The sequence below is a fragment of the Grampus griseus genome, assembly GCF_964374135.1.
Source record: "Grampus griseus genome assembly, chromosome: 19".
In the NCBI taxonomy this organism is placed as follows: domain Eukaryota; kingdom Metazoa; phylum Chordata; class Mammalia; order Artiodactyla; family Delphinidae; genus Grampus; species Grampus griseus.
Genome location: NC_139013.1, coordinates 31,427,284 through 31,447,310, shown reverse-complemented (window position 1 = coordinate 31,447,310; position 20,027 = coordinate 31,427,284). Strand labels below are relative to the sequence as shown.

Here is a 20,027-nt window from a genome sequence, read left to right as displayed (position 1 = left end):
ATTTATACCAATTTATAAATACTTTAGGTGCCCACCAACTCCAAGAGAACAGACAAACAAGCTTGGGATTTAGAACCCACACCCTCACGCCTACCAGGTGAAATTCAATCCTGCCCAGTCATCAAATAGCCAGATCACTGGAACTCAGATGGAGGGGAAAGAGGTGCTCTCCTCCCACCTCCAGAAAGCCCTGTGGCCCCAGCTGCTGGTCTTAATGGCCTATGGGGGTCTGGGGAACACTGGAAGAGGAGCCTCTGGAAAGGACTGGACTTCCTGATCTTTGGGAAGGGTGGACTTGGAGTTAGAGTCATCATAATTTGGGGGTTAAAGGAAAAGAGGCCTCAGTTACAGGCTGGTGAGGTCTCACACACTGGGTGGGTCTCTAAGCGCTGGGCTGGGGACCCCCGGCCAAGGCTGACCCTCTCCCGGAGGAAGGAAGCAGGGCCCAGCAGGTGTTTCAAGGGCAGGCCCAGGCCGGGGTGGGGATCCCCACCCCACTATGACCTCGTCCTCCCTGGTGCCATTGAATCTGCATAAAGCTCTGGGATTAGGCAGGACCAGAGCCATCTGTCACCATGTCACAGATGTGGAAACCAAGGGTCAGTGAGAAATGACAGGCCCAAGGTCAGACAGTGAAACTCAGAGAAAGGCATTGAAACGTGGCCTCCTGACTCCCAGGCCAGTGCTCTGGCCATAGGCCTGGCCAGCTGGGCCCAGGCACCAGGGACAAGTTTGCTGCCCCCAGGTGGGGCTGGACCTGCCCCAGAGCAGAATGCCTGGGGACGGAGAGCAACACGCTGCCCTCTGGGCCTGGGGAAGGCATGGAGGTGGAAAAGGCCCCCTGGAGGTGACAGTGGCCTCTGGTGTCCAGCAGCTGGCCTGCCATCTTCTCGAGTGGAAGCCAGGGCCTCCGGCTGCAGGCAGCCAGAGAAGCTGGGGGCTCCAGGCCAGGAGGTCCAGACAGTCCAGACTACTGCACCATCTGGGAGGAGCTGAATGCCTCCATCTCTGCCTCTGAGTGGCGCCTCTGGGAGCAGAACCACAGGAAGAGGAAGAAACCTGCATGGAAAAGACTGGTTAGTGGAAGCGCCTCAGGAACAGCGTGGGGCCTCCTCCAAGATCCAGGCACCTCCTTGGCTGGGGTAAGTGGGGCCTCCCTGAGGCCCAGCAGTAATTCTCAGAAGCCCTTCCTGTTGGAGGCCAGAAGGGACCAGGCGTAGGAGCTGGAGGACCAGCCACCGCTAGCCCATAGGCTGCCTTTGTGCAAATTACAAGGTGGCGCCCCCTCCTATGGGCGGGCGTAGCCCCAAACCAGCTTGTCAGGGCCCAGATTTCAGCCCCTGACTCACCCCCTCAACCTGGAGCCCTTCAGTAGTAAACATGTAGCAGCTGTACACTACCCCCCTGGGGTTTCCTCCAGGTCAACCACAGGCCCTACCGTAGAGCGAATTGAAGGTGGTGAAGAGGAAGAGCTGGGGCAGCAGGAAGACACCAAAGGAGAAGAAGGCCAAGATCCAGGTGGTGCCCAGCAGCACGGTGAGGCCCAGCACGGTGACGGTATCCCAGCAGGCCCGGGGGCCCAGCGCCTTCTCCTGCGCCCGCAGTCTGTGCAGGACCCGTAGCGCCCAGGCCAGCACCACCAGGTTGAAAAGGGATGTGAGGCCACCAGAGCCCATGACCAGGATACCGTGCACCCAGGCGTCCCGCACCCAGCATCTGCAGGGGAGGGGCGAAGCGCTGGGGTTGGTGTGGCTCCCAAGACGTGGCAGGGAAGCCACGGTCTCCTGGGCCCCTGGACTGCCTCTTGAACCCGGTCCGGTCTTCCGGCTCAGACCCGTCATTTCTTGCCTGACTGCACAGGTGGTGAAGTCCTGGGCTCAGCTTTCCAGCCAGGCCACCAGGTAGGACCCACCTGCCACCTCAGCCCCATGCCTGAAGCCTCTGCATGCCTCCTTTACCCTCTCTTACCCACCTGAAAACTCTCTCTCTCCTCCCTTGAACATCTAACCCTTCCCCCTTCCACGCCCAGCCCAACTGTCAACTTATAAGGTATTGATTACATCATTGGTCCATGGTCCTCTTTGCTGGAAATTTCTCCTTCCACCCACCACATGATTATCAACATCTCATCCCCATCTTCGTGCAGCGGTGCCAGGAGCCCCTCCCCACCTGGACTGGGCCACCGGCCCTTCCCTGAGCTGCTGCAACTCACAGCTTGGTGGAGGGGCGCTCTCCATGTGTGGACTGAGGAGCCGGGGGAGCAGCAGGAAAACTCCACCGAGGGCAGAGAGAAGGTCAGAGAGATCCCTGACAGTGGCCCCAGCCCTGGTCCTAGACCCTCCGTGAGGTCTTCACGGCCTCTGCTTCCCCCCAACACCTTCAAGGCAGGTGCTGCCTTTTACCCCATCAGGTCACGTGATTTCCGTGAATCAGCCATGCGACCCTCATGGTGGCCCTATGAGGCTTAGAAACGCACACCTGCCTAAGGTGGGACTTGAAGCCCCGCGGTCTAAGCACAGAGCCTGAGCCCCTAACTGTCACGATCACCTGCTCGGGCTCCTTTCACTGCAGTCACAGAGTCCTTGAACATGATTTTGGGGGTTCACCCAAGTGGATGAGTGTGGTGGTGGACCATTCCTTTTCACTGCCAGATGATTTGTCTGACAGGGGTGGCTCTATCGCATGTACTAGTCCGGTGTCCTGTCAGTGGGCACTGGAGTTATTTTCAAGGTTTTTAAAAATCGCTGTTAAAGAAGATGTGCTATATACATACACACACACATAAACTCAATGGAGTATTATTCAGTCATAAAAAGAAGGAAATCTTGCCATTTGCGACAGCATGGATGGACCTTGAGATCATTATGCTAAGCGAAATAAGTCAAAGAAAGACAAATACCGTATTATCTCACTTACTTGTGGAATCTAAAACAAACAAACAAAAAAACAAGTTCATAGATACAGAAAAGAGATTGGTGGTTGCCAGAGGCCAGGGAGGGGGGGACAGGGTGCAAAACGGGTGAAGGGGGTCAAAAGTTGCAAACTTCCAGTTGTAAAATAAATAAGTCCTGGGGATGTCATGTACAGCATGGTGACTACAGTTAACAATACTGTATTGCATAATTGAAAGTTGCGAAGAGAGTAGATCTTAAAAGTTCTCATCACAAGAAAAATCAATTCTGTATGTCTGGTGACAGATGTTAACTGGACTTATTGTCACGGTCATTTGGCAATATATACAACCAAATCGTTATGTTGCACACCTGAGATTAATGAAGTGTTATATGTCAATTATACTTCAATTTAAAAAATAAAACAAAAAATGTAAAAGAATTTTTAAAAAAGACATATATATGTAGTAAGGGTTTTTTAAATGCAGGAGAATAAAAGTCACAAAGTCCAGGGTGAGAGGGGAGAGGGAGAGGTGAGGAAGACCGGGAAGGAGATGGTTCTTCGCGCGGGAGCTCGCTAACATCCCTGCATTAACGTGCTTCCTGTTCTGTGGAAGCATCACTGCAGTTCTTTTGCCATGTCACGTGTTATACAATAAAAACACACGTTTAAAGAGTCCTAAGTCACACTTGCTCTGAGAAAACACCCCCACCCTCACAGAGAGGAATTAACCCCATCTTAGCCTCACTCCGTGCCCAGAGCCCCCACTTCCCAGAGACTGGGATGGGCAGTGGTTGGGGGCCAGGCTCTAGAGCCAAGTCCCAGCTCTGCCCTCAACTGGCTGGGTCTCCTTGGCCAGGGTTCTTCAGCTGCCTGTGCCTCAGTTTCCCCAACTGTAAACGAGGGCTGACAATGGGGCCTGCTCCTTGCTGTGAGGATTCAGAGCCAGCCCTCAGCCGTCCTGAGCTGGTGTCAGCCAGGAGAGGGAAAAAGGCCAGACGGCCAACTGCTGGTGATGGGTCTGCAGGGGGTTGTTAAGCTACTCCCTCTATGTTGACTGTTAGAAACATTTCATCAAAAGAAAGAGGTTAACGTCCGAGGGCACGGGAAGGGGCGACAGAGTCTGTCCCCCAAACCGCCTTGCGCCCCCTCCCCACATACACTCTGAGCACGGTGCCTGTGGTGTCCCAATCCCCACAACACTCTCTTCTCTGACTAGGAGGTTTGGAGGGCTGGCAGTGCCATGCCAGGCACAGGTCAGGGGGGGCCACAGCCAAGCGCCTGAGCGAAGCACGGAGGTGAGGAGAGAGAAGAGCCAGGCACAGGCTGAGCTCCACCGCACGGCCTGAGAGCCAGAGGGGCGCTGGCCGCCAGCGGCCGGGAGGGGCAAAGGCCCCCCTGCCCCGGCCTGGCCTTGGAGGCCCATGTGCTTCCTAGAACTAGCATAGAGAGTGAACCCGTCCTGCAGGAGACCTTAGGGATCCAGCAGAAGGGGCGTGGCAAAGACCCCTGGAAACCACGCCCCGTGTAAGCAGTAGTCCCCTCCCTGCCCTGCAGTCAGTGTCCCGCCTACAAGGCACCCCGTCTAGAGCCCCAGGACTAGAGCCAGGGAGCCTGCCGCAGCCGTGAGCGCACTCACATGGACGTGTTCTGGGAGCCCGTGCTGTTCCCCTGGCTGTCGGAGAGCGGGATCCTGTAGGGTCCGTAAACTGAGCTCTTGACGGCAAGAAGGAGCAGTACCAGGAAGGCCGGGACCCCTGAGGGGTGGGACAGAGGCTCAGTATCTCTCAGGAGACCCCAGAGATGGGCTGGTCATGGGTTCCTGGGGCTGCTAAAACAGGATTCCACCGGGCAAGCAGAGGGTGGGGCGAGGGGAGGGAAAGAGATCGCTCTGAGTCCCCAGCCGCTGTCACGTGGTCCAGCCTCAGAGCAATTAGCCTGGTGGTCTTGGAGAAGGCTGATATGAATGAGGGCTGTAGGGTGGAACAGTAGCGGCAGTAGTAGTGGTCACACTGGGAGGTGATGGCTGGAAGGTAATGGGAGAGAGGGTTTGGGAACCGGTGAGGAAAGAGATAATGAAGACAGGGGCTAGGATGGTGATAGAGACGCCGATGATGGTGGTACCAGAGATGGTGGTGAACATAAGGCTGAGGATGGTGGAGGTGACGGTGGTGTTGGAAGTGGTGGTGATATAGATGCTTTGGAGGTGGAAGTGGTGATAAGAATAGTCATGTAGGAAGCGGCGGTGGGTGCTGGCAGGGGTGGTGACCAGTGGTCATGGCAGTGGAGGAGAAAGAGGACAGGAGGGGACAGACGCCCAGTCTGGCTGGAAGCCTCAGGAAGCAAGCGAGAGGGAGACCGTGCTTACCCCAGCCCAGGGCACAGAGCTTGAGCACATATCGGCGGATGTAGATGTTGTAGACGCGCCCAAGTAGGAGGTAGAGGTTGAAGCCTTCAATGGCCATCCAGGTGAAGCAGCTGAGCAGCGCGTAGTGCAGGGTGGCAGCCAGTGCCACGCATGCTGACTCAGGCACGGGGGGCACGGCCGGCACTGGGCTCAGCAGGAAGGCGACATTGAGGAGCAGCACCGAGGCGTGCAGGTTCACGTGGATGCACGTAATGGAATCACTCGGCTTCCTGCGGGTGGGGGCGTGGCCCTCCGTGACCGGACGTCACCAGGCAGCGCCACCCCCTGGGCTCATAGACACGTAATGACTGGGACACAGGTCGAGAGGGGCAGGGACCCAACAACAGCCACATGCAAGGAGGCTGGTCTCCTGCTTCCCAGCCTCTGCACTCTGGAAAAGCCCACCTGACTCTGGGGGCCCAAGTAGGAAAGAAGGAGGGGTGCTGAGCAGCAGTGGGTGGGCTGGCCCAGCACGAGGGCAGGGGAATACCTGGCAAGGAGGTGCAGCAGGACAGTGAGCAGCGAGGCCACGATGGAGATGCTGCAGCCCACCAGGGAGATGTATGTGAGGGGCGCCAGCAGCTCTGCAGGGACCGGGGCCTGGGAGAGTTGCTGTGGGAGGGAAGGGGAGCCAGAAGCATGGAAATGCCCTCCACTGCCTAAATCAAAGACACCTGCCAAGACCTCAGCTTCAAGCCCCCCTACCCTACAATCCTAGCCGTGGTCCTGACTTGAAAACAGCCACAGCAGACACAGCGGCTTTTCTGCCTCCCAACTCCCATCTCCCCTTCCTCCCCTCCCTCACTCCCGCACGTGGGTGGACCCTCCACTTCTCCTACTATGTGTAGTCAGGTGCACCAGGCCTGGCCTATCAGAGCCTTCCCTCCTCCTGCCCACAGTGATTGGTTAAGGGATGGGCATGGGACACAGTCTAGGCCTGTGGGACTCAATCCTATGGCTTTGGCTGGCAGAATTCGGTGAGAGAGCTCTCGTTCTACTGACCTGAACCTAGTAGGACATAAAACAGGAAATGCCAGCAGCCATATTATAAGCCCATGGGGAGATCCTGTCTGAGAACTAAGCTAACACAAAGCAAGAACGATTGAGAGACTGAGATAGAGTCCTATCTTGGTGACATTGAGCCCCTAGAGCAAGACATGCCTGAAGCCTAACCCAGCCTTTTCGGGAACATGAACCCATAAGGTGTTCTGGTTTTTTTTTTTTTCCTTAAGCCCATTTGAGTTGGATTTTCTGCCCCCTGCACCAGCTTTTGCCTTTCTCCTCTGTCCTGGATAGGGGGCCCTCTGCAGCTCTGAGCACCCTCACCCAGGCTAGATGCACACATACCATGAGAACAGCAAAGTAGGTGAGGTGGTTGCAGCGGCAGAGCACCTGGGAGGGTGAGGGCTGCTCTGTGCGACAGCCCTCAGTGCTCCAGGCCCCCCAGTGGTGCTTGCTGGCTCCCTCCTTCCAGAAGACACAGGTCACCGTGTAGCCTTCCTAAGGGGAGATGCTGGAATTGGGTGCATCCAGGGGGTGGAGGGGAGGGCCATGGATCAGGGAGGGTCTGGTAATTATGGGGGCCGAAGGTGACTCAGCTGCACCCTTGTCAACATTTTACCAGGCACGGGCTGGGCTTTGGCATCAGACAGACCAGATTCCAGCCCCACCTCCCCAACGGACTCTGAGAGTGACCTGGGAAAGTCACAGAGGTTCTCTGAGCCTCAGTTTATGCATCGGCAAAATGCGATCATTTATACTCGAGTCACAAGGATGGTGGAATAATCAAAGGCAATGAGAAATCTTGAGTGCCCAGCTCTGGCCAATACAGTAGGTGCCTGTACTCAATGTCCGCTTTCCCCTCCTCCCCGTGGGGAACAATGACAGTCCAGACCCATCCCAGTGGGGGAGAGACAGTCATCTACAGACAGCCCTGACGCCAAGCCCTGTGGGTGGAAAGGTGAGGGAAATGAAACGGGCACTCCATGGAAGACCATGGAGGAAAAGGCAGAGGAGTCCTGAGAAGGGAAGGGACAGCTGGGGCACTGAGGCCTTAGAGGACACATCAGATTTCAACAGAAGTGGAGCAAGGATGTAACAGGGGCAAAAGCCCAGAAGAATGAAAGGAAAGGACAGTGGAGAAATTGGGAGTGCAGAGCGGCCCTGATGAGGCTGACAGAAGATATGGCCAGACTCTGGGGCTTTTCGGGAATGCCATCAGGGCTTGTGCCCACCCAGCAGCCCTTCTTCCTTCTTTCGGCATCAATATCTGTAGTTTCCTTGGGGACCCATCCCTCTCCCAATGACGGGTCAAATGAATCCAGCCCAGTCCCTGGGCCATGTGACCCAGGTCTGGCCAATCTACATGTTCCATCCCCCTGGGCACAGTGATGGGTCAGGGATGGATGACACATGACCCAGCTGGACCTTTAGAATCCGTTATGGGATCCTGGTTTGCACTGGCAAGAAAGAGCCTGCTGAGAAGAGGGGAAGGAGGTCCAGCACTTCAGCTGCCACCTTGCCACAGAGTGGAAAGCCAAGGCAGGAAACCATTGTTGAGAGATGGAGACTGAGCCATTATGGCATCATATCTGTGCCTGAAGCTAGAACAGCCCTGGACATTTCACGTACATGAGCCAATAAGCTGGCTTGAGTTGGTTTTCTATCATGTGCAATTCAAAGAATCCTGATGAATGCAGTGTGTCAAAGCTTCTCTCTCATTTCTTTGGCAGGAATTTTCAAAGTATGATAGATTTAAAGCAGCTTGTTTCTAAGATAGTTCCACAAGTCTGGGTTTGATCAAACCAGTGTTCGACAGGACAGCCACAAGGGGGTAGGGGTGGGGTGGACGTGGGGGTGGCCCCAACAATACCAGGCTTTGGTTGTGCCAGAAACTGATGTTCACCGGCTCACGGAGGTTGCTCACTTGTCCATGGCTCAGCTGGGCCCCCAGAACATAGTTATTGAGCACAGATGAATTGATGTCTTTCTGGAAGGGCAACAGAAGAAGCACTGACTGGAGGGGACATGAGGAGACCCTGGATGAGGTCCAAGAGCCCCCATTCTCCAGCCCCTCCTCCCCGGATGAGAACAAGCAGCATGGCTTTCACTTGTACAGCTGTGCCAGCCTCACAGCCTTTGCGTATGCTGCCCCCTCCACCTGGAACCCTGTCTTCTCACTACCACCACCATCACCTCCCATTTGTTAAATGAATTCCAGCCTCATACCCTCCATGTCACCCTACCCTAACTCACTTTCAAAGCCAAGGTTAAAAGACACCTCCTCCAGAAGCCCTCCAGGACTGCTCATTGGGAGCCATCCTGACCTCACCCTGACTCATCCATCCCTTTGAATCTCTATGGTTATAATCAACCTCAAGCTAAAATTAAGTCTCTAAGGTCCTGGTCTAACTGTTGAGATAGAGAGCTCTCTGAGGACAAAGATCTTGTGACCTACTTGTCTATCTCCCATCTAGGGAGAGGCACACAAACAGTAGACTTCTTAGGTCTCGTTTGCACATTATAATCATGCCTCCCTTCCATTTTGCTAAAACAGAGGCCCAGAGAGGGGCACTGATTGACTGAAGTTGCACAGTAGGCTGGTCCCTGCCCAGAGGCCAGGAGGTGGCATGCATGCCTGCAGTGACCCCCCAAGAAGGAGCCCACATCCACCCTGCTTGGCCTACTAGCAGGCCCTGACCTGAAAAAAGCGGGCGTTGGAGAAGTAGATGCAGATGAGAGTCAGCTCCCTGGGGCGCACCCTGCAGGCATCATGAGTCAGCTCAGCTGGGAACTGCATGGCGAGTGGGACCTGGGCCTGTGGAGAGCCAGAGATAGGCTGCACCTGGTGTCCGAAGCCTCCAGACCCACCACAACACCTTCACTGCTCCCCACTCCCCAGGAAGCCCTCCCAGCCTTGCCCCGAGCCTCTCCTACCTTGGAGCCTCCGCCCACAGAACCCTCTCCTGCCAGGCTGCACCTCCACCCAAACTTCCCCCGATCTCAGGACTTCCCTTCAGGCTGTTCTGGTCTTGAATTTGGGTTATTTATTCCACTCAGCTGGGTCCCTGAAGATGGAGGGGATGGATCCCCCAGCACCCAGGTATTCAGCAGGAATCATACCAGGGCCCTCAAAGGTGTCCCGTTCCCCTGGCCTCTCCCACGACTGCCTCACCCCAGGAACCTGCAAAAGCAGGAAGAGGACACTGCCCCTGAGGGGCCACAAGCACCCCCTTTCCATCATTCACATGAAGAACGTCAGCCCCATTTTACAGAGGCGGCAACTCACAGCTATTAAGGCAGAGCCCTGATTGGTGGGAAGGTGGGCGATGGACCCTGGGGAAAGTCCAGACCTTAAACCCCCGGAGGATTTCTGGGGTAGAGGCTCTGGCCACCCCCAATCCCTGGCCACCTCTGACCTGGGGGACCTGCTGCAGAGCAGCACTTCCCAGTGAGAGGCCAGTGAAGTTGCAGCCCAGCTTGAAGGCTAGTGTCTGGATGGTATGCGTCCGCAAAGTGAGGTTATGGCCCCCAAAGCTGGCATTGAGTAGCCTTGACTCTAGGCCATGGATGAGCCTGAAAGTGAGAGAGGTGGCCAGAGCCCGGGGTAAGGATGGAGGTGAGTGGCACTCTCCACAGCCTCCCCCATCCCACACCCGTCACTCCCACCTCTAGACCTCTGCAGAGTGTTCCTGGCACACTCTCACCTCCCCACCCCACCCATCTCCTTCCATTAACTCTTGTTTGGGTTCCAGTTTGTTGACACCTCCTCCAGGAAGCCTTCCCTGGCAGCTCCCCACTGACTGAAGTGCTCCACAGCCCTATGATTCCCTGGTCAGTCATCAGCATTGGCCTCTTACCCTGAGCTACTAGGCTTTTGGGTCACAGACTCTGGAGAGCCCAGCCCAAGTCTTGGAGCCCCTTCCCAGAAAAATGCATGGAGACCCGTGATTCTGCGCCTGGTTTCATGGCATCCATGGTTAAGGGCCCCCAACCAGACAGTAAACTCAATGAGAACAGGGATGTGTCTATCCCACGTCTCCAGAGCTTGGTGCCGGGCACACAGTAGCTACTCAATAAATGAGTGTTGAATAAATGAATTAACAGTCTACCCTGGACCAACCCTGGGCCATGGATTCAAGGTGCAAGCTGGGGGTGGAGGCACAGCTGACTCTGGGAGGGAGAGGAGGGACACCCAACTCACTCAGCAAAAGAAGTGAGGCTCCGGCTCCTGGCTGCCGTCTCCATTCTCTTCATCCAGCGCAGGATTTCTTGGGATGCCTCTGTGAGGAGAGAGTCAGACATCCGCCTCAGTCTCTGTCTGCAGCTGCCCCGCCTCCCGCCCCACGGCCTCTGGGCCTTCCGCCCCAGCGTCCTGCTGCCCCAGGAGGCCTAAGTGCCCCTTTTCAATCTCCCTTGGTTTGAGGCCTCCCCGCTTCACATCACAGCCAGGGGTCCAGGCTAGGATGGCCCTTGCAGCTCAGCGGAGCCCTCTTACCCTCTGTTCTGCTCTGAAACATCAAGAGGCACAGGCAGAGGAAAAGGGCCCCGCAGCGATCCATGTCCTGTACCGAGTCTCCTCCAAGAACTGGCTCCCGCCCTGGAAAAGGTGCATGTCTTTGTCACCTCGGTGAAAGAGCCACCTCTAACGCTAGGCATCTGGCACACCCCAAGAATAGGACGCGCAGCATCTTATTTGATCCTCACCACTCCTGCATCTCACAGATGAGGAAACCGTGGCTCAGCGAGCAAGGCGTCTTGCTTTGCGTGAGGCTGCCTGAAGCCATGTCTCTGTTACTCCAGAGCCCTTGATCATTTGCAGCTCTGCCTGAGACACATCCTCCTCCCAAAACATGGTATCTCTGGGGGCCTCCCCGGGGCTCTGATCTTACCCAGGGGAACATTGGGAGTTGCTTGTCATTAATCCTGTCCAGCCCTGTCGTTCACCCACCATGTGACTTCGGGCAAGAATCTGTCCCTCTCTGATTAAACTACCAGCAGCAGCAGCTGGGGGAATCCGAAAGTTGGAGCAGAGAAAAAGACGAGAACTAAGAGTTTCAGGAGAAGGCTGGTTTTGATGACAATCGTGGGAGGTCAGAGGCCACCAAGAATCACAGAAGCTGGATGACATCAGGAAAACCACTGCCTTTGTCCACAAAGAATTCCCCCAAAGCCCATTTTAAAGTATAATGGGATTTGAACATATTGTTAAGTACTGTATTCAACACTTGCTTTGCAACCTTCTCTTCATTTTCACTTATTTTTGTGACTGCCAGGATCTATGGCAGCTGTTAGTTATGAATGAAGATGTCAGGTTCAAATTTGTGAAAATAAATCCAATGTTTTGGTTTTAAAAAAAAAAAAAGAATCTGTCCCTCTCTGCCCTCATTTCCCTCGGTTTTAAAATTAACTAATAGGGACTTCCCTGGTGGCACAGTGATTAAGAATCCGCCCGCCGATGCAGGGGACGTGGGTTTGATCCCTGGTCCAGGAAGATCCCACATACCGCAGAGCAACTAGGCCTGTGCGCCACAGCTACTGAGCCTGTGCTCTAGAGCCCAGGAGCCACAACTACTGAGCCTGCATGTCACAACCATTGAGCCCAGGTGCCACAACTACTGAAGCTCGCGCAACTAGAGCCCGTGCTCCACAACGAGAAGCCACTGCAATGAGAAGCCCACGCACCGCAAGGAAGAGTAGCCCCCGCTCACCGCAACTAGAGAAAGCCCGTGTGCAGCAATGAAGACCCAATGCAGCCAAAAATAAATAAATAAATTTATTTTTTTAACGTTAAAATGAACTAATAAACTTCTGCTTAAACATAGCAAATTTATGCCTACCCCCGAAACTCCACTAAAATGAGAGTGAATGAATAAAACAGACACAAAGCCACAAAAGACAGAACAATGGGAAAGAAGACAACAGCAGATGAGAGATATCAGTGAAACCTTGGAGGCCGCAAAGCAGGTGGCCACCTGCTTAAAAAAACAAAAGTTAGCAGACCATAAGACGTTGAACCCAAGCGCTTGCAGTAAGGAGAGGTGAATACAGCGGGTGGGGGGATCGGGGAGGGGACACGGGGAAGACAGCTAGGTCAAGCCTCACCACTGTGGGAGCACTTGAGCGCTGGAAGCATCGGGAACCTCTGAAGGTGGGATGAAGGGTGAGGCTAAAAACGGGGGCCTGCTGGTTGTGAGTTTTTAAAATGACCAGCTGGGTCCCCAGATCTCCTTTGCCACCTGGAGCATCCAGGAACCTTCCTCACCACCCTTGCATCCTCAACCCTACCCTCCAACACAAAGTACATTCCCTGCAGACAGTGCACCAGAGAGAATCTGCAAGGTGCCGTTCTGGTACAGGAAAATTAAGCCATATCCCCTCCCCACCTCCTCCTCCAATCAGCTTCCAGAAGACTGCCAGCAGCCAGGCAATGATGCTCCGAGGCAGGAGAAAATTCTTCTCCGCAGAACTGACCGTTCTAAGAAAAGTATCCTGTAGCTACTGACATTTTGGTGCTCCTTGATAAAACAGCCAGGACCAAGCTTACGGTGAAGCCTCACCAGTCACCAAGCCCTACCAGGCACTTAAGTGTTTTTGTTTGTTTTTTTTTTTAACGCACACAACATAGTTTATTTATTTTCAATTAATTTAATTTATTTATTTATTTTTGGCTGCATTGGGTCTTCATTGGTGCACACTGGCTTTCTCTAGTTGTGGCGAGCGGGGGCTTCTCTTTGCAGTGGCTTCTCTTGTTGCAGAACTTCATAGCAGCCTTATTCGCAATAGCCCCAAATTGGAAACAATTCCAATGTGCCTTCAATGGGTGAATGGTTACACAACCTCAGGTACATCTGTACCATGAACTACAACTCAGCAATTAGAAAAATATACTGTTTCTCGCAACTTGGACGGGTCTCAAGGGAAAGCCAATCTCGAAATGTTGCATACAGTATGATTTGATTTACATGACATTCTTGAAATAACAAAATTATAGAGACGGAGAACAGATTAGTGGTTGCCAACAGTTAGGGATGGGGGTGTTTCTGTAAAGGAGCAGCACTAGGGAGCCTTGTGGCGATGGGACAGTTTTGTATCTTCATTGTGATGGTGGTGACAAGAATCTACACGTCATAAAATTGCACAGAACTAAGCACACACACCCACACACACATAAATCAGTGCATAAAAACTGATGAAATTGAATAAAGGCTGTGAATTGTACCAAAGTCAATTTCCTGGTTTTGATATTGTACCTCAGGTGTGAAAGATGTTACCATTGAAGAAGACCGGATGAAACGCACACAAAACCTTTTTTGCAACTTCCTGTGAATTTTTCATTGTTTCAAAATTAAAAGTTAAAAAAATACAGTACGATGGATTGCCATTTCACTATTAAGAATTACGATGCAAATAGCCACATAAAAGAGGAGCACAGCATACCATTGAGCGGAAAGAACAGGTTAAAAATAACACATATAATATAACACATATAAATAAATAAATAAATAAAAGAGAATAAAGACTTCGGAGTCATAGAGTGCTGGGTTCTTATTTATTTGGCTATTAGGTTATTTATTTGGCTGTGTTACCTTGGGCAATTCACTTACCCTCTCAGAGCCTCAGCGACTAAAGGAAAAGATTTGGGGGGACAAAGGAAACCACTGAATGAAACCATTTGGAATGTTTCAGGTGAGAAAACTGAGAACCCGAGAGTGTAGGAAAGACCCCCTCACAGTACGAAGGGGGAAACTGAGGCCCAGACAGTGATGTGGATTTGACCTCCAGGGTCTGGACCCTAAGACGGGGTCCCCAGGCCCTTGGCCATGCTTCTGCCAGCCATACACAGAGGGAAGAGGAGCTTAACCCCACCCTGCAACTGGGGAAATTAAGGCCAAAGCAGAAGTGACACCCTCCCCACCAAGCACCCAAAGAGAAGCTGTGGTTTCCACCCCCTTTCCCAGGAGCAACCACAATCTTCACTTCTGCTTGCAACCTCCAACATCCCCCGCCTCATCTTTTCAGAGAGACCACCACTCACCATTACCTCACACCTTCAGCCATCTCCGTCTTTTTGCGATTTGCTATTTGGGGTCCTCTAGAAAACAGAAATCCCTTACCTGACTCTCAAGAAGGTTCCATTGACCGTGGCAAAACTGAATACCACACAAGGGTTTTCCCGGGGTTCTTCAGCAGGCCAGTGGGCAGCCGAAACGCAAACCCAGACTCCAAGTCAAGTGCTCTCTCCCACAATGCGCTGCAGCCTCCTAAAGATGGCCTGGTGGCTGAGTTGCTGCATGGATGAGGCGACAAGTGGAGAGCAGAACAGAGCCTTCAGAAGATGTAAATTCGATAACTAGTTCCAGTATTCAGCACTTGAGGTCTGACCTTAGGCAAGGAACTTGACCTTTCTGTGCTTCAGGTTTTCTCATCTGTAAAATGAGGCCAAGGTCATCTATTTCCCAGGGAGAGAGACTCAGACAACCATTTCCATGATCCACACTCCAGGGAATCTAAGGCTCTGACCCACGGTTGCCAGCCAGGACTACACTCGGCGGGAGAGCTCGGAAGCCCTGCCTTCCTATCCAGAGCTGGCTGTGCCCACCCTCTCCCCAACAGCACCAGGCTCCACTGGGCCACTGCATTCCTGGATAGGGCCCCGCCTGCCCCTCCCAGCAACTGCTCTTGCCAACCAAAGGCTGAAGTCCCTACTTCTGGCCTCCCCCTGGCCTGGGTGAAAAGTGAACCTGTGGTCTCTGCAGGAAAGTCCTGACAGGTGCCATTATCAGCCCCATTTCACAGGCAGGGAAAAGGAGGCTCCACCAGCACCCAACAGGGGGTCTGTGACCCAGCCAGGTCCAGAGCCTTTGCCTGAGAACACACTGTCCCCAGGCTCCCTTCCAGGTCACTCAGAGGAACCGCATCTGCTCTGATTCGCCCAACATAAACTCTGTGCCAGGCCCTCACCCCTGTCACCTGAGGTGTAGGTTACTGGACTAGCCCCATTTTACAGATGAGGAAACTCAGGTGCAGAAAAGCAAAGTTCAATAACTTGCACCAGTCCACATGGGGTAGGGGGGTGGGGGGGATAAATATTTGAACCCAGCACCCAACCACTCCTTAATTTAAATGCCTTTTTTCAAAAACATAGATCTGTACATTCCTGAGATTTGGGGTTGTCATCAGGGGCCCAGGAACTGGTGAAGGGAATGAAGGTGAGTCCCTACCTTGCGGCTCCACGGATGTCACCAGTCCAGCAACCACCCAGGTAGGGGTGTGCCCAGTGCCTGCTAGGGAACCCAAGGGTCAGGACAGAATCTGGAGGGAGTGGGGCATGGAAAGACCCAGACCGAGGGGCTGACCTGTGCAGCTGCTGTTGTCTCACCGCCGTCTCGCCGCCTTCTGCACGAAGAAGGGGAAGTTGGGGACCTCTGTGCTGCGGGCAGGCGACCTCCCTGCCCCTGCACTGCTCTCTGCTCTCTTCACCCAACAGCTGCACTGCACGCTCCCATTTCCCTTCTTCTGTCACTGGAAGAAGGCTATTTGTTACTTCTGAGCTGATAGCCACTCCCAGCTCACCCCTTGATCTCACCCCCTCAGGGCCTGCAGCACTTCCTTCGGGCAGCTGCACATTTGCAGAGATGCTGGGCGTCCGTGGGGAGAGGGAGGAGGGCTGGCCAATGTGGCATCCAGCGGGGTCCAAGACCCACTCAGCTCTGTGCCCTTGGGCAAGAGACGTCACCTTTCTTGGCCTCAGTTTCCCCTTGTGTAGGAAAGGGAGAATGATCCCTGCCTGACCTAACGATCAATGAGATGGATGATGGCAAGGACCTCAGGCAAGGGCTGGGTCACGCTGCCTGGGTTCAAATCCCAGGCCCACCATTTCCTGGCTGGGTAACTTTGGGCACGTGACGGAAATTCTCTGAACCTCAGTTTCCCCTCTGTAAAATGGAGACAATGACAGTACCACTTCATGGGGTGGTGTGGGGCTTATCAAGGGTAATGCTGCAGAGTCAGCGGAAGTGCTCCGTGAAGCCCTCAGGTTTCACAGATGGGGTGCCTGAGGCCTTGGGAGGACAAGAGTTACCCAGTGCAGAGCCCTTTGGAGAAAGGGCTCACTGGGAGCAGAGCTCAGAAAACATGGCCAGAACTGTGAGGCTGGAAGGCCGGCCAGCTTCTCCTTGAGCCAGGGGTCTGGACCAGCCTGTCCTACATCAGTCACCTCGTCCACAGAACCCTAAGCAACAGGGGGAAGTGTCTGTGTGTGTTGGTGGGGAGACAGGGTGCTCTCTTTTGCCAGGGCCCCAGCCAGACTCCCTGGGAAAATTCTGACTCAAGAATGTGCTTTTCTACCCCCAGGGCTGTGATGGGGATGCAGCAACAGGGAGAAAGAAGCAGGTCCCAACATGGTCTCCCTCTTCTCTGCCCCAACACTGGAGGTCTTGCTGTATCTGCTCAAGCACAGCCCACAGGTAGCTCAGGTGGCCTCTGTGCGGGGAAGGAGGGGAGCTGCTCCTTGCAGGGCAGGGAGATTTAGGGGAGGTGCAGGCCCACCCCAGCTGCAGTGCAAAGACTTTGCAGGGACACTGTGTGTCTGTGCCCTGACCACTCGGCCACACTCCTGCTGGGTGACTTAGACAAACTCTTGCCCTCCTCCACACTTTGGTTTTCTGTGGCCATGATGAAGCCCTTGACCTCTAGGCCCTTCCTTCCTTTCCAAGGTCTCCTGGCCACCTCTAGGGTTACAACACCAGCAGCTGCTCTCAGGGCCCAGGAGGAAGCCCTGCTCACCCCAAAAGCCCCTCTATTTTCCATCCTGGATCTGTGCTAGCCTTACTATGCACCACCTCAACTGGGGGTGCCAGTTACATAACCCTGCCCTCCAGATCCTGGAACTCACTGCCAAGACACTCCCCAGCTCAAAAGCCAGCAGTGGCTCCCATTGTCTTCACGGTCTAGCCCCATCCAACTTCTACTTCCAGCCAGTTCGGGATGTGCTTGCCATGTTCATCCCCATCTCCCTGCTCTGTTCCTGCTCTGACACACACATACCTGGGTGGCACGCTAGCTCCTCTCCATCCCTTAGGGCCCAGTCCTGCCTACTCTGGGAAGCCTTTTCTGACTCCAATTCCCCTATAAAACATTCTAGATGCTTCCGCTTTAGGAGGTGTGTCAGGTCCTTGTTCAGTCCCCCTGGCAGGGAGGAAGGCAAGCCACTTCCCACTCCCCAGCCTGGGAGAGCCACACCCCAGCCCTAGTGAAGTGTCTCTCCACATGGGGGCTGCTCCCCCGGTGATCTGTGAGAGGGCAGTAAGTGGCACCCCGGACAGGCCTTTAGATAAACTACTGAGTCACACCATGAAAAAGTCATTTACTTTTCAGTCTTTCTCGATCCCGGTGGCAACCAGAAGCGCCCATGTAGAACTAAATTGTCTCTAACCTCTTTCTACCACTGCCTTCTGTCCTTTTGATTTTCATTCTTCAAACTTCTACTGGACATAGAAAACAAGACACCTGATTTTTAGTGATTTTTTATGGTGGCAAAATATGCAAGAAATTTACCATTTTAGCCATTTTTAAGTATACGGTTCAGTGGCATTAAGTACATTCATATTGCAACCATGGCCACCTTTCATCTTCAGAGCTTTTCCACCTCCAGAAACTGAAACGCTGCACCCATTAAACGCTAACTCCCCATTCCCCACTCCCTACAGCCCCTAGTAACCACCACTCTACTTTCTGTCTCTGTTTGGCTCTAGGAACCTCATTTAAACGGAATCATACAATATTTGTCCTTTTGTGACTGGCTTGTTTCACTTAACATGATGTCCTTATGGCCAATCCATGCCGTAGCATATGTCAGAATTTCCTTTCTTCTTAAGGCTGAATAATATTCCTTTGAATGTATAGAGCACATTTTGTTTATCCATTCATCCACCGACAGACACTTGGGTTGCTTCTACCTTCTGGGTATTATGAATAATGCTCCTATGAACATGGGTGTACAAATTGTATCCCTTTTTAACAGAGAGAAAGTTTCTAGCTAGACTAGACTGATGATGTTGTTTATTTACATGATGTTTATTTTTATGACTTTCTTCTAGTTACAGCACCTGATAACACATTTCCTATTTAGCCTAAAATACACGTCTGTCCTGAAAAAAGTGAAATGATTTAAAGAAAAACACTACGTAAATAATAGCACAAGTGCTATATGTTGATGGCAAAAAGTGGCGGCAGAGACACAGGCCAGAGAACTGCGGAAGTGTGGGAAATGCTAACACAAGCCTCAATCAAAACCCTCCTGTGCTAAATTGGGGAAAGAAACCCCTCAGGGGCCACTGGGAGGCTGACACCAGATTAGCGCTGCATCCAGAAGACTGCCAGGAGGGGTGGTTTTAGCAAAAGGAATGAGAATGGGAAAACTGAAAGTCAGATCTGGGCTCTGAGACCTCCCAGCCGTGTGACCTGAGTCTGTCACCGGGCTTCTGATCTGAGGATCACATTTCTCACTGTGAGATGGTGGTAACAACACCCAGCTCATAGGAGGGCTATCAGACTGAGTTAATTCATGTGAACTCCCAAGCCTATGGTCAACACACAGCTAGGGTCTATGAGCGGGCAGTTCTCACCTCACCCCCTGCAAGAGACACCCCAGGACAGTATATTTGTTTCTTTTCTTGAGAGAGAGCCCTATTGTGATGATGTTATAATTGGAGCTTAGGTTCATCATCAACTCAGCCTCTTCCACCTTCACTATCTGTATCCCCACCTCCAGAAAACTCTGGTAAAGAACTCTAGACTCTTGGTCATGGCTGTCCTTACTGGCTGTGAAACTTTGGGTAAGGCTGAGCCAAGAGCCTCAATGAGCATTTCCCCAAGTTTAAAATGGGGATGTTCCAGTCCTCTGAGTACTCAATATCTGAATCTCTCAGGTCCAAAATACACACAGTAAGCAAAGGCCAGCCACTGCAACATTTACAGGTTAGTTCCCTCTCAACCACCACATATCCCCACCCAAATCAGTCCCTAGCTGACTGTCAGATGCTATTAACATTTAACCACGCAAATACAAAGCAAATGGTTATGAGTGAAACTGCAAATCTTGCAAAAAGCGTGAGATTTCATGAAGTTGATGGAAGTGATGCCGTGGAAATGGAGCAGCAGCTGACCACAGAGGAAGAGAACTTCTGTAAGAGAAATGACCAAGAACTTCCAGAGAGAACTGTTTGACTATCAAAGGATTCATAGTGAGCCTTGGGAGTGAAACCCCAAATACTTCTGCAAAAACTGATCCTCTTGCTGCAAAGAGCCAATACTTTGTTCATTCTAACGCATGCATGATTGCAACCATAATTTAAATACAGGCATACCTTAGAGATATTTCAGGTTCGGTTCCAAGTCACCACAGTAAATCAAATATTGCAGTAAGTCGAGTCACACGAATTTTTTGGTTTCCCAGTGCCTGTAAAAGTTATGTTTACACTATACTGTAGTCTAGTAAGTGTTCAATAGCATTATGTCTAAAAAAATCTTTTTAACTTAAAAATCTTTATTGCTAAAAAATGCTAACCATCATCTGAGCTTTCAGCAAGTCATAACCTTTTTGCTGGTGGAAGGTCTGAAATATTTTGAGGGTTATCAAACGGTGACACAGAGACTCGAATTAAGCACATGCCGTTGGTGCCAACAGACTCGCTCTAGACAGGGTTGCCACAAACCTTCAATTTGT

The 20,027-nt window shown here is 52.6% G+C and overlaps 1 protein-coding gene across 1 annotated transcript; it reads right to left on the bottom strand.

Annotated features, from left to right (window-relative positions):
• Window positions 1-970: 970 nt before the first annotated feature.
• Window positions 971-10,860, bottom strand: ADGRG5 (adhesion G protein-coupled receptor G5; the record flags this gene model as incomplete). The annotated part of the gene is made up of 11 exons (XM_082677964.1): window positions 971-1,059; window positions 1,439-1,716; window positions 4,532-4,649; window positions 5,261-5,529; window positions 5,790-5,911; window positions 6,647-6,799; window positions 8,172-8,315; window positions 9,000-9,116; window positions 9,718-9,874; window positions 10,503-10,581; window positions 10,797-10,860. The coding sequence occupies 11 exons, from the start codon at window positions 10,858-10,860 to the stop codon at window positions 971-973; spliced, it is 1,590 nt and encodes a 529-aa protein (XP_082534090.1).
• Window positions 10,861-20,027: the final 9,167 nt, after the last annotated feature.